The sequence below is a fragment of the Macaca thibetana genome, chromosome X, assembly GCF_024542745.1.
Source record: "Macaca thibetana thibetana isolate TM-01 chromosome X, ASM2454274v1, whole genome shotgun sequence".
NCBI lineage: Eukaryota > Metazoa > Chordata > Mammalia > Primates > Cercopithecidae > Macaca > Macaca thibetana.
Genome location: NC_065598.1, coordinates 126,121,013 through 126,133,596, shown reverse-complemented (window position 1 = coordinate 126,133,596; position 12,584 = coordinate 126,121,013). Strand labels below are relative to the sequence as shown.

Genomic DNA, 12,584 nt, shown 5'->3' with positions numbered 1-12,584 from the left:
TCACTTATTCTACTCTATTCCCTCCCCTTTACCCCAAATCACCCTATTCCCTTTTTCCCACTTCACTCTCTCCTCTTTCTTACACATCACTCCACCCCCTCATTTATGTCACCCCCTTCCCTTTATCCCATGTCATCTTCTTCTCTTTATTCTACATCACCCTTTCCTCTTTATTTCTATTCACCTCTCCTTTACCCCTTCAGCTCTCTACTCAGAGCTTCCCAACTCACCCCTCAAATTAAAAGAAAAAAAAACACAGTAAGCCATGAATATGCTGCTGTCACAATACAGATGTTTATTAATGATTAAATGCCAGAGAGGTTTTAACAATCACAAATCTTTGAGCTCAGCAGTTGTTACCCATTATATGATCAATTTCTATCCCTCAATACAATACATTCTTCATTCTATGGACCTTAGCAGTTGTTACCCAGAATATCAGCTGTAATTTTGGATGTCATACATAACCCATATCTGTGTGTTACCAGAGCATGTCCCGCAATTTTGTATTGTCCTGTATAAAGGAATTACAGAGACGATAGTTAAGAACATTTATAATCAGGTGACTTTAGCTACTTGGAACTATGTGTCCTTACCTAACTAGCTATTTTGCTGACAACAGGGTGTGAACATCAATTGTCTTTAACGCAGATCCAGGTAATAAAATCTAATTTTTCCTCTAACTTTGGATGCCAGAAACACTAATTAGATCTACACTTCAGGTTTCTCTGTTGGGGTGACCTGAGCAAAACTGCACAGAATTTTGGGAGAGGCCATTTGGCAAGCCATTGGTCTGAATAATTTGGAGGGGGAAATCCTAAGGCAGTGGAATTGCTGCAGGGACACGGCTATGCATTGGTGTGACATGATTTCGCATGAATTTTTTGTCAGTTGTCAGTAGGCTGACCTAATGTTCTAGCATGCCTCTTGAGGGCCTTTCCAACTGAGCTCTTGGGAGGAGGGTAGGAAAGTCAGGGAAATCATGCAATCCCATTTGGGGAAGGGAAAGCACCTCAAGATTTGTGAGGTTCCCTGGGAAAGGTGTTTACCACAAATGTCACATCAATTAAAGGGAAGTCTGCAGAGAGAGAGAGAAAGCCAAGATCAGGGGTAAAAGAGAAAGGCAAGGTAGTACCGGGGAGCTTGGGCATGATACAGAAACAGCTCTGCTTTTACCAGCTGAAGAGACCAAGCATCCCCAGTGAAGGGTCTGGCAGTGTGTTTGGAATTCTCATCCTGACCCGAGCATCAGGTGGAACTCCCTCTTACCTTCAGATCTTTACCTTCAACTCTCTCCTTAATGTTTCCTGTGACATCCCAGATCTACCCCCACTCTTTTCCCCTGTCTGGCACCTTATAGAAGGAAAATCATCTAAGGAAAGAAGTAGCTGACGCCAGTTTTGGCCTCCTTCTCCCGGGGCACACGGAGCAATGGGCGGTCTTGCTCCAGAATGGGGAGGTTACCCGCTCCTTCCTCATCATCATGGGAACGGGCAGTGCCGGGAGGCACAGCTGCCTCCTCAGAGGAACCTGGAAAATAGTAACAATGTTAACTCCTTATGTTTCTAGACCTTGTACTTTGCACATCACCCAAGGCACTAAGACCTAATTTTGAGTTTCAAATACAGTATGAGGCAAGAAGGTAGGACAGGAATGATTATCCGCATTTGACATGTAAGAATACTACAACCTGACAGCAGAACACAGATCTCTGAATCTAGGACCACTGTGGGAACTGGGAAAAGAGCTGAGTTAGGAAAGAGAAAGAGTAAGACAGATACCCTGTGCTCAGAGGGAATGTATAATACTACCAAGGAGACGGGTAAGAGGGCGACCTCCTAATAACCTCCACCACCCTGCAAGTAACCTGACTAATTTTACCAAGCAAATGAGTAACAAAGCTAGAGCTGAAAGCTTACAGCACTGCATGGAAGAGAGAAAGCAGGTGTTGCTCTTCAACAGCTCTGGGGAGGACTTGTAGTCCATGACTTGGCTAGGCTGAGACTTGTTTTTAAGGAGAGTGGTATCTACAGGGAATGCAACATCTGCATCTTTATGAAACTGAATTGCCTTTGGATTCTGAACCTCTTTAGAGTCTAAATCTTTAGGCATTGGGACTTCTTCCACATTCATGACTTCTTCAAGGTTGACAGCCAGGTCTTGTGGAGGGTCTGGAATTGTACTGAAAATGGAGACATCTTCAGTTTCTGGAGCCATAGTGGTAACTTCTTCTTCAAATGCATTGACTTGGTCTTTCTGATAATCTTGAACTTTGTTGCAAATTTGGGCATCCTTAGGTTTTGGAGCCACATGGAGAATTGAATCTTCTTCAAGACTGGGGCTTTCTTCAGAGTCTTGGTTTCCACCAACATCAGAGGCTTCTTCACATCCCGGAATTTCTTCAATATCTGAGGCTTCTTCGTTGTTTGGGACTCCACTCACATCTGAGGATTCTTCATGGTCTTGCATTTCATCAAAATCAGAGACATCTTCAGGGCCTGTGACTACTTGGAGAGCTGGGACCTCTTCAGGGCCTGCAATTTCATTGGTCTCTGGGGCTTCTTCACTGTCTGGAATTTCTTTGGTGTCTGAGGCTTCCTCATCATTTGGGATTCCATCAAAACCTGAGACCTCTCCAAGATTGGGATCTTCTTCAGAGTCTGTGAGTCCATTAACCTCTGGAGATTCTTCATGATTTGGGATTTCACGTCCACCAGGGGCTTCTTCAGGGCTTGGGACCACATGAAGAGCTGAGACTTCTTCAGAATCAAGGTCTTCTTCAGAGTCTGAAATCCCATTTACCTCTGGGGCTTCATAGTCTGGGATTTCTTCAGCATTTGAGGCTTCATCATTTGGAACTTCATCAACAGCTGGGACCTCTTCAAGACTGGGATCTTCTTCAGAATCTTGGATTTCGTCATTATCTGAAGCATCTGCATGGTCTGGGATTTCATTGTTTGGGATTACATCAAGATAGGGAACTTCTGCAAGGTTAAGATTTTGGTGGTCTTCAAAATCTGGTCCTTCTTCTAGGTTATGTTTTGGGTTTTCTCCAGGGTTCAGGATTTCTTGCACACCTGGGGCTCCTTCAAGGTCTGGGACCATCTCAAAATATGGCATTTCTTCAAAGTCTGGGATCTCAATGAGTTCTGGAATTTCATAATCTGGTTCTAGAATATCTCCAAGGGAAGGATGATCATCAAAATTTAAAGTGCCATCATTATCATCATCATCATCTTCCTCACCAAGCTCTGGTATTCCTTCAAGATGTGGGCCCTGAATCTCAAAGTTATTTGGGATTTCTAGACCTTGAGCTTCCCCCAAAGACTACTCCTTGATTAAGATATTCAAATACTAGCTCTTCATCTTCCTCAGAGGACTCATCTTCCTCAAGGGGCTCACCTTCAGCAACGACCTAGCCTTCAAAAAGGGCCTGACCTTCAGCAAGGGACTGACCTTTGGCAAGGGTCTGACCTCCAGCAGGGAACTGACCTTCATCAAAAGGCTTGCTTTGAGCAAGGACAGCAGCCCGGGCTTCAGCAGAGGTTTCCACTGGATCAGAAAGTAGTGCATCCTCTTCCATCTTTATGCGTGCACTCCTGAATGGGAAGGATTTTGAAAAAGTCAATTTGTGTACTTGCATTACTTAATATAAGGATGGTCGGGAGTTGGAAAACCCCATAGTAGAAGGTGCTTCAGGCTAAGCATAAACAAACCCAAAAAACACTCACTGGATCTTCCTCAAGTTCCTGCGTCTGATAAAATCAAGCGCTTCCGGGCTGGACTTCCACACACGCTTAGCAACCTGCCTCTGAATATGGGGAGGCACCTGAGGGTAGAATTAGCAACATTAGCCATCATTACACAGCACCTTTTCATTTATACTCATCTCTTTCAGGTACCCAGTACTAAAGGTACCAAGGCCAGCTAATGTGGGAGGAATTTCTAGACTGGATGATTTTGTGGCTGCCTGTTTTGGCTACCCTTAAAGATGCAGGTACAACTGTGCCTTGCCTTGTGAACAGGAGAGGGATGTGTAAAACAAGTGCATCCAAAACTTGCACCTACCTGGAAGAGGACATCCCAGTTATCAATCATGGCACGGACCACATTGACAGAAGCAACATAGTGATCAATCCCCAGCTTTGTTTTCCTGGACTCTCTCTTGCCAAACTTTCCCTTTTTCAGGAGAGCAGATCCAAACACCAAGGCCAAGTTGGTGGAAGTCATACGGTTGCCTGGGACCTAGGTAAAGGAAAGCAGAAAGTGATTGACGCTGAGGTAGTACTGGGAATTGTACAAATGAATATGTCTCTTTTTATTCTTGTTTCTCTCTCTCCTCTCCATCCACCCTCTTGCTGATATACTCCCACATATGTCCCATACTACAGTTTTCACTACTCTTTCCCAGATCTTTTTACCAACTGTCCATCAATGCCAATTGAGTCCTCGCAGTTCTCCGTGATTTTATGCAGGGCCGTCAGCAGACGCTCCAGGGTATCACTGTGGCAGGGTGGCATCAGGTAGACCAGCAACTGCAGGGCAGAAAGCTGATCCTGGGGCTTTAAAGCTAGAGGAAGGAAAACAGGGACTGTCTCAGGGGGATGGTCCTGGCCACAGACTGATACCAAGGGAGGTGAGATTCTGCTTGAAACTTGCTGGCAGTTATGGAGAAAGTACCCAGGCATCTTGCCTTTGCTCATTTCCAAAGCATTTGAGCTCAGGAACTCTGAAAGCAAGAAGTGCTCCCAAAAAACCAGATCTCCTCTACAGAACCTGGTTTTTTTTTTTTTTTTTTTTTTTTTTTTTTTTTTGGCCTGAGAGGGCACACACATCTTCAAGAAGCTCTAGAGAAATATCCAAGCAACAGACTTATAATGGAACATTTTGAAATACAAAGAAAGTAACCCAAATAAGTTTTTTTATTAACATTTTATTTTTAATTGACAAATAGTAAGTGTATATATTCTGGAGAGGTTTTTTCATCTTCTTATGTTCATTCTGCCTTAGTTCTTCGAAGTCCTCCAGCCTGAGCTCTGTCCCTAGAACCCCTAGACCCCAATAATATTTCCTTTCCTTGCCCTAGTAGGGAGGTCAGAAGACTCACTTGCTGTCAGGAGGAATGACATGTGCAGATCATCTGGCAGCAGAGAGTCCTTCATGTCACGGAAAAACTCCTTGAGGAGTGCAGCCACATCATGCACATTCTGATTGTCATCCAGCACTACATCCAGACCTTGATCAAATTCTTCACGGAGCTAGGAAAAGGAGAAGACATGGACTATCTGCCTGGCCCACCAGAGGCTCCATCTTGGTCATTCCTTCAACAGGTTCCAGGCTTCAGTGGAAGTAGCTGGCAATATGGTGGGCCTGGGGGCTGCAAAGAAGACCCTGCTCCTCCCCCCACCAGGTAGTCAGGTCTATGGGGGAACCCCACCTCCTCCTGCTCTTTCTTATTGGAGGAACAAACATGTAAACATAACCAATTTACCTGACGCACTCTCTGCACGGAGTATTCAAGGGTAAAAATCCCCACTGTGCTTAAGCCTGAAAGAAAAGACCAGGAGATGCTAAGCATCTCTGAATCCCTTTCCCATGGCATTTCCCTTCTTCCCCCCACTCCCGCCCCCGCATCCCGACCTCCACTGGGTGTCAGGGGAATGTTATCCAAGCCCTTCATCCTCGACCTCCTTTCTCCCCCCATTTCTAGAACATCCCTCCTTTCCCTTTGCCTCCTTCCTTGATTTACCCATTTGCAGCACCCTTACCATGTTTTTCAATGAATTGGCAGCAAGCCTCAACAACCTGGGGGATTTGTTTCGCAATCGGATTGAGGCTCATCTTCCTTTTGGATCCCAGAAGTCGTTGGCCAATTGGAAAGGAAACTTTTGAAAGCTGCAGGGTCTGCAGCAGCAGGGCCCCGTCTTCCAGCTCAGCCAGGCTATCCACAGACACCGCACCCTGTGGAGAAATCCAGATTATCTTAAAATGGGCAATAAAGAGAGTCAATTAGGACCTTCCTGAGTACTGTATGTATGACATTCAGAACAAGATACATTCCCTTTGTGGCAAGCCAAGGACAGCACTTCAACATATTGTGTTCAGCTCCCCCCTGCCTCTGAGGGCACAGGCCTTGACCCTCCAGCCTCACATTCCTGCATACCTCAGGAGAGGCCCCTGCCTGAAACCTGGAGGGTTTAACTCACTCGACGCCCACGGCGAGTGAACTCCCGGGGCAAGGTGGGCTCATTCCGCCTGCGACTGAAAAAGCGCCGGATGCGGCCAAACACCCTTTGCACCACGTTTCCCCGACGACGGCCCGCAGCCTGACCGGTGGCTTCTTCAACCTGCATCGCGGCTGTTAGTTCAAGATGTTTGCGGCGGGTAAACTCGTTCACCAGGACCTCTTCCAGGCGAATGCCAAATGTCTTGAGTGATACAGCTGAGGAGCCACGGAGAGAAAGAATGAGAAACGTCAAAGCCTCGCAGCGCTTAAATCCGGAGGAACTGCAGGGGCTGTAGCACTCCTCCCAGCAACCACTCGCAGCCAACCCCACCTCTCCAGACCCGCAGCGCCCCTCCCTGGGGAGCTAGCCAAAAAGACCCCGCAGTGGTTTGGCGAAAGGACTCAGCTCCACTCAACCACCCCGACGAGGCTCGAGGTCCCTGCCTTAAATTTTCCCTGGGGGTGACTACCTTGAGGCAAAGAGGGCGATTTCTTCGGGTTTATCTGTGTGGGGTGAGTCCACCAGAAAGGTCTGAGAGGACCGTGCCAAGCACCTACAGCTACTGCGCCATTTCCTGATATCACCCCCTGTGGGGTTTGGGAGCTGAAGAGAGTGTCTCCTGGGACGGTGGACGCCTCCCAGTCTCCAATAGCCAGGGCCACACTACACAGGAGGTTAGCACTCTATTTCTTTTCTAAAGAAAATACAAGAGCCCCCTCACCCCTCTGTTGTCCTCTCAAAATCAGAAACCACTTATCCAAGGTGTTCGGACGGTCAGTAGGCAAAGCTATGGGAAGAGAAAAAGAAAAGATACACTTACAAATAGGACTTGATAAGTGACTAAAATATCCCAACGCACTGACCTGCAGCAGAGGGAGGGGGTGGCAAAGAGGCGAGTTCTGTCCAGCGGGCGAAAAGTAATTAGCTTTCTGTGAGCCTCAGTTTCCCCACCTAACAAGGCCAAGCTTATCTCACTTGTATCAGACTCCAAGAATTTAACCAAACCAGACAATCTAATGCGCCACGTGCGCACCGCGCATCTTGCTACGCACCCGCAGTCCCTCAATACAACACTTAAAACATAAATTCCGGGGCTCTGAAGCCCCCAGATCACACAACAGGAGAAGGGAGGGAGGGGCTCTCCTGCAGCGCCACCGCGGGTGAGGGTCGCCAAGTTACCGCGGGCGCGCTCGCACCAGGTTGCCGTCGGCTCCCTGCGCTGCGGTAGGAGAAGCGGCGACACCTGGCTGTCCCCGCACTCCGAATCTGGCATCAGTGACTGCCAGCGGGGGCTCCTAGCCCTTTGCTTCACTCAATTCAAGCTGCGTTCGCCGTGTGCGCCTAGCGAAGCTGCCACCCCCAGCACTTTCCAATACCTCTGGGGCGCGCCTGGGTCCGCGCTACCCGCCTGGGCTCCGCTGCCAAATCCGCGCGCGTACCCCTGAGATTCCCTGGTGCGCTCGAACCTCGTCCTGCGCCGCGTCCTGCTCGCTCCCCGGCAGCCAGCTGAGGTGGGCAGCGCTGGCCGCGCACCTCCTGCCGCCGCCCCCGCGCCCGCACCGCCCTCCCGCTCACCGCCCGGCTAGGAGCGTCTCTCTCTCACACACTGTCTCGCTATCTCCCTCTACTCTCTGTCTCTCGATCGCGCTGTCTTTATCTCTCCCAGTTCTCTCCAGAGTGTCCCTCTGCGCTTCCGTCTCGCTCTGCCTTATTCTCGCACCGCACCTGGTGCGTCTGTCTCTTCACCGGCCCTCTGTCCACCTGTCTGTCCCTGATATCTGTCTTCTGTCTTACTGCCCCTCAACCCCCAGCCTTCGACCAAACTCAACTAATTTTTACCCCTTCCGCAATTCAACAAACAGCCTTCAACTCCGGCTTCTTCAGTTCCCCAGACGCCAGGAGAACTGACCAAGTCCGAGATCAGGCGTGAGCCCCTCCCTCCCTCCTAGACCCCTAATCCGCCCCGTCCTGCCCGGAGGGTCCACTCTCCCGAAGGCGAGGATGCCACACTCCGGGGTACAGCTTACCTCTGTTAGGTTTGAATTCGGAGAGGAAATGTCTGGCCACGAGTTCGTGGTAAGCAGTCTCTTGCAGCTTCAGACGCTCCAGCTCGGAGAGGCTGTGTATTGATACCATCTTCGTCCTGCGGTCGGGGTTGTGTCCTGGGGCTCCTCCCAAGACACTCACTAAAAAAATGAAGGCGGACAACAACAGCAAAGGGGGCATGATTCTGGGGCACAGTGCCCTTGCTGCCTTCAGAAAAGGAATGCAGCCACCCATTCTGGAATCGGATGATTATCAAGGCTGCATCATCCAATTGTCACTGGACCTGGTGGAGAGAACTATGGGGGTGGGGGTAGAGGGGGAGGGAAAACTGGGAGGCGGCTTCACCCTCAAGCAGAGCAGCCTCTGGTTGCTTTTGCTAAAAAAGAAAAAAAAATTCAACTTCAAAAAATCAGCCCTTAACAGATAGTCCAGGAAAAAGAAAACCTAATTAGAAAAAAAAAAGTACGAAGAGAGAAAACATGAAGAAAAAATAAAAGAGAAAAACATTTTTTAACAAAAGCACTTTGAAACAAAAATTAAAAAGTATTTTCCATTAATTAATCAATTAGAATGTTTTTAGAGGTTTTTTTTTTTTTTTTCTTTCCCTGATGGTACTCGATGCTGTCCAGGTTGGATAAAAAGGGGACTTTCATCTAGGTTAGGAGAGCTGCAAATTCATACAAGTCTTCCAGAAAACAAACTGAACACGAGGGTCTAGAGCCAAAAATCGTCCCCAGGCCCTTTGACCTAGTAACTCCCCTTCTAGGAATCTATCCTAATAAAATCTTCCTACAGAGAGGGAAAAGCATATCCACATAAACCATAATAGTAAAAAAAAAGGGAAAAAAAAGTTAGCCCAGCAATGATATTAGTTACATAAATTTTGTAATGGCCACAGTATGGAAAAATTATGCAATCATTAAAGTGACATTTACAGAGTTTTTAAACAACAAATACAAAACACAGAATTGTATTAATTTTGATTGCAACTATGTGAAGAAAAGCATGCATAAAAATAAGACTGAAGGAAACTCACCCAAATGCTAACAGCATTTGCATTAACTGGTGAGATTTTGTTTGCCTGTTGCCTTTTCTCTATTTACCAAACTTTGTACAACTTGATTATATTACTTTTTCATAAAAAAATCATTTATACCAAAACCAACAAACATCATTTCCAGACCATTTCTAGTGAGACTCCTTAAACAGAATTGGTGATCAAAGTGGAGTCTGTCTTAGCGTAATGGTAAAACCTATTTTATATGTGCCTTCTCCATGGTGCCCACTATCTTACACTACTTCCAGACTACAAAGCATCCCCCACGGGGTATGCCCCTGCACCTCACACAGCATCCTTTCCCGCACATTCTCTATTACTCATTTGTTCATTCATTCCTTCATTAAAGAAAAAAAAACACCTGTATTAATTGCCCACTTTGTGCCAGGCACCAAAGATTCAAAGGATGAACAAGGTGATACTATTTCCTTTTTTAAAGATTTAACAGTGCAGTGAAGGAGATACACAGGTTAGCAACAATTTACAAAACCTTGTGATGTTAGACCTCCAAGATATAAACAAAGTATTGTGAGAGCTGAAAGGAGAAAACATCTAAGTTTGCCTGGAGACAGAGGAGGGGAGCGTCCGGAGAGAACAGCTTGTACAAAGGAAAAGAGATACGAGAGATATTGTCATATTCTTGAAGCTGTATAAAGGGACTGGAAGGAGATAAATCTGGATGGGCAGGGATGAGATCATGGATGGCCCTATAAGCCAGCTTAAAGAGTTGGACTTTTTCCTGAAGGCAATAGGGTTTTAGGCAGGGAGTGAAAGAGTCAGGGTTGCACCTTGGAAAAATCACAGAAAGCCATGAAAAAGCCTGTTTTGGGTAGAGAGCTGGAAGTAGGTAGATGAGCTAAGAGGCAAGGGATATTGACACAAGTCAGTCTCACTAGGGCTGGAGTAGGGGACGAATCTCATGGATGGAACTGACAGGGCTTAGGGAACATCTTTAATTGCAATGGAAAGAAAACAATTTAGGATAGCTCCCAAGTTTATGGTTTGGGTAAATATGGCTGGTTCCTGATAGAGAAGATAATTCAGGAGATGGGGAACTAAACCTTTTGCCAAGAAAGGAAGTAGTTACATACTACTTTACTGAATGTATATTTCCCATGGAATCTACAATGACATTCTATATATGATTTGGGGGGTGGGGAGCTTAAATTTCAAAGATCACGCAATGCAGCTTTGAGAGAGAAAAGTAAGGGTTTATCATGCAATAATCTAAATAGATGAGCTATCCTCTGTCCAAAAAACAAACAAACAAACAAATAAACCATACCTTGAATTTTGTCTCCAAAACTCTTTTGCCCACTTTCCCTAATAGCCAGGATCACAGATGTCAGAAATAGGTGCAGTAAGAGAAAAGATGAGGAGTTTTCCTATGGCTTTTGAACTAAGCCAAGAGGAAAACACCTAGCATAGTTATTAAAGCTTCAACTGCAAAGCTCCATCCCCTGGACCCAAAATGAACACCTAACCCCAACCACCAAACTGCAACTTGCAAAGTGACCATTTTAACCAAAGGCACATGCATTTAGCCACAGTTCCAGACTAAGCCTCTAGCAATCCCCCATTCAAAATAGCAGGTCCAGAGCCTATTAATCTAGGGTCTCATTCTGAGACACACAGCCTAGCTGTGGCTTAATTTTTCTAACATTACTCCCCTCTTCCCTTTCCCCAATCCAGACGTCTTTTGTACCTGTCTTGGAGGTTCAGTTATTTCTTCTTATCAAAGCTTACCAGATCTGATCATCCAAAGAGCAGAGCTGATTCTTTCACCCAAAAATAAGATGAAAATCAGTCCCTTCTCTCCCCCAAATATAAGGTAAGAACAAACAGTAAAATCCCCAATCAACAACAGCCCCAAAAGGAGAGAGAGAGAAAAAAAGCCTTTGAGAGATGAGTCAGCCTAGATGCTTACAATTCCGAAGGAAATCAAAGGCCTTAGAATAAACCGTTTGTCATTGCCTCCCTGCTCCAGCACACAGGGCTAAACTTAAGAGCAGTTATATGCTACAATTCTACCAGAAAAATTGGCATAGCCTTACTTGCTTTCAACCTTCTCAAGTTGCCAGTAGCATACAATACAGAAGCAGATTTAGGAAGACCAATGTCCCCAGACAAGAAACAGATGGGTGGAGTGGGGAGGGGGAATGAGTAGGCAGGCTTTAGCACTATGAGAGAGGCACATAACAGGTTCTTGAGGTTTGAATACTCATCCTCAGGCCTGACATTTCAAGCTGAACACAAAAGGAGGCTCCCTACAGGAAAGAGGTGCCAAGAGACCTCTCTTGCTCCAAAGTGTTTTCCCCTGACCTCTTCAGTATACCATGGCACTAGCCTGAAGTGACCATGAGATTCAAAAGGAAGATGAAAGCAAACCAGCTCAGTTTCAGTCTAGAATTCAAAACATTTGCAGAAACACTATCTTTAGACAAATACCTGTACTGGTGTTAGAGCCAAATAGAACTGAGTTCAAAGCCAAGCTCTAGATTTCTTAGCTGTGTGATCTTAAGAAAGTCAGTTGAATTCTCTGAGTCTCAGTGGTCTTCTCTATAAAATGGTGAAATGACACAGTATCCATTTCAGTGGTTGTCTGAGAGTTGAATTAATAATATTATGTGTGATATTTAGCATTGGTTTTTAATAAACACGTTAATATTGAAGGTTCTTTGCATAAGGCCGGAGTTTACAAAAAAAATCATATTTCAAAAGTAATTACATAAAATTAGAATTTGTATCAATCCATTGAACAACCTACTCTGTTCAATCTCCACTAAATTTGAATTATGTAAAGAGATCTTAGGAGATTTTGAGGAATAGCTCTTTCTTCTTCATTCTCCAATTTCATCAGAGTCAAGTATTTAAAAAATCATCTTATAAAATTTAGAAAAACTAACTGCATAGGTTAATATTTCAAATGTTATTATTCAGATTAATAAAATGCCTGTATGTCTCAAAATTTGTTTCTCTTTCAAACCATCCAATTCTACATTGTCACTAGCAAAATACATACACACACACACACACACACACACACACACACATGATTTGATTTGGATCAGTAAAGGGGCAAGAATATTAGCAGATACCAAGAGAAAGAATTTGAACAAAGAGCGGACAGGCACAAATCAAGTTTCCATCAATACAAAAAGGGGAAACACACTTGAATGGCATCAAGCCTGTTTCTCACATCCTCCCAAAATGCATGGCACACAGATGGAGAAACAAATTAACGTCAGAAAGGT

At 45.4% G+C, this 12,584-nt stretch overlaps 1 protein-coding gene across 3 annotated transcripts; it reads right to left on the bottom strand.

Annotated features, from left to right (window-relative positions):
* Positions 1–272: 272 nt before the first annotated feature.
* Positions 273–11,459, bottom strand: ARHGAP36 (Rho GTPase activating protein 36). 3 transcript variants are annotated; one of them, XM_050775837.1, is made up of 12 exons: positions 11,385–11,459; positions 8,255–8,413; positions 6,949–7,014; positions 6,207–6,442; positions 5,769–5,961; positions 5,492–5,547; positions 5,108–5,258; positions 4,422–4,570; positions 4,069–4,245; positions 3,732–3,829; positions 3,493–3,599; positions 273–1,530 (listed from the first exon to the last, which is right to left on the bottom strand). In XM_050775837.1, coding segments are annotated over exons 1-12 (1,551 nt in total). In that variant the 5' UTR covers positions 11,386–11,459; the 3' UTR covers positions 273–1,372. The 3 variants fall into 3 exon arrangements, with proteins under 3 accessions (XP_050631794.1, XP_050631795.1, XP_050631793.1); XM_050775838.1 differs by lacking the exon at positions 11,385–11,459 and adding an exon at positions 10,616–10,766; XM_050775836.1 differs by lacking the exon at positions 11,385–11,459 and having other exon boundaries at positions 8,255–8,649.
* Between the last annotated feature and the right edge of the window lie 1,125 nt (positions 11,460–12,584).

Excerpts from the sequence above, each read along its gene's own strand:
- ARHGAP36 (XM_050775836.1), bottom strand. The coding sequence starts at position 8,507 with ATGGGTGGCTGCATTCCTTTTCTGAAGGCAGCAAGGGCACTGTGCCCC. Across the intron at positions 7,015-8,254 it reads CGAATTCAAACCTAACAGAG|CTTTGCCTACTGACCGTCCG; the intron begins GTAAGCTGTACC and ends CTCTTCCCATAG. Across the intron at positions 5,962-6,206 it reads TCACTCGCCGTGGGCGTCGA|GGTGCGGTGTCTGTGGATAG; the intron begins GTGAGTTAAACC and ends ATTTCTCCACAG.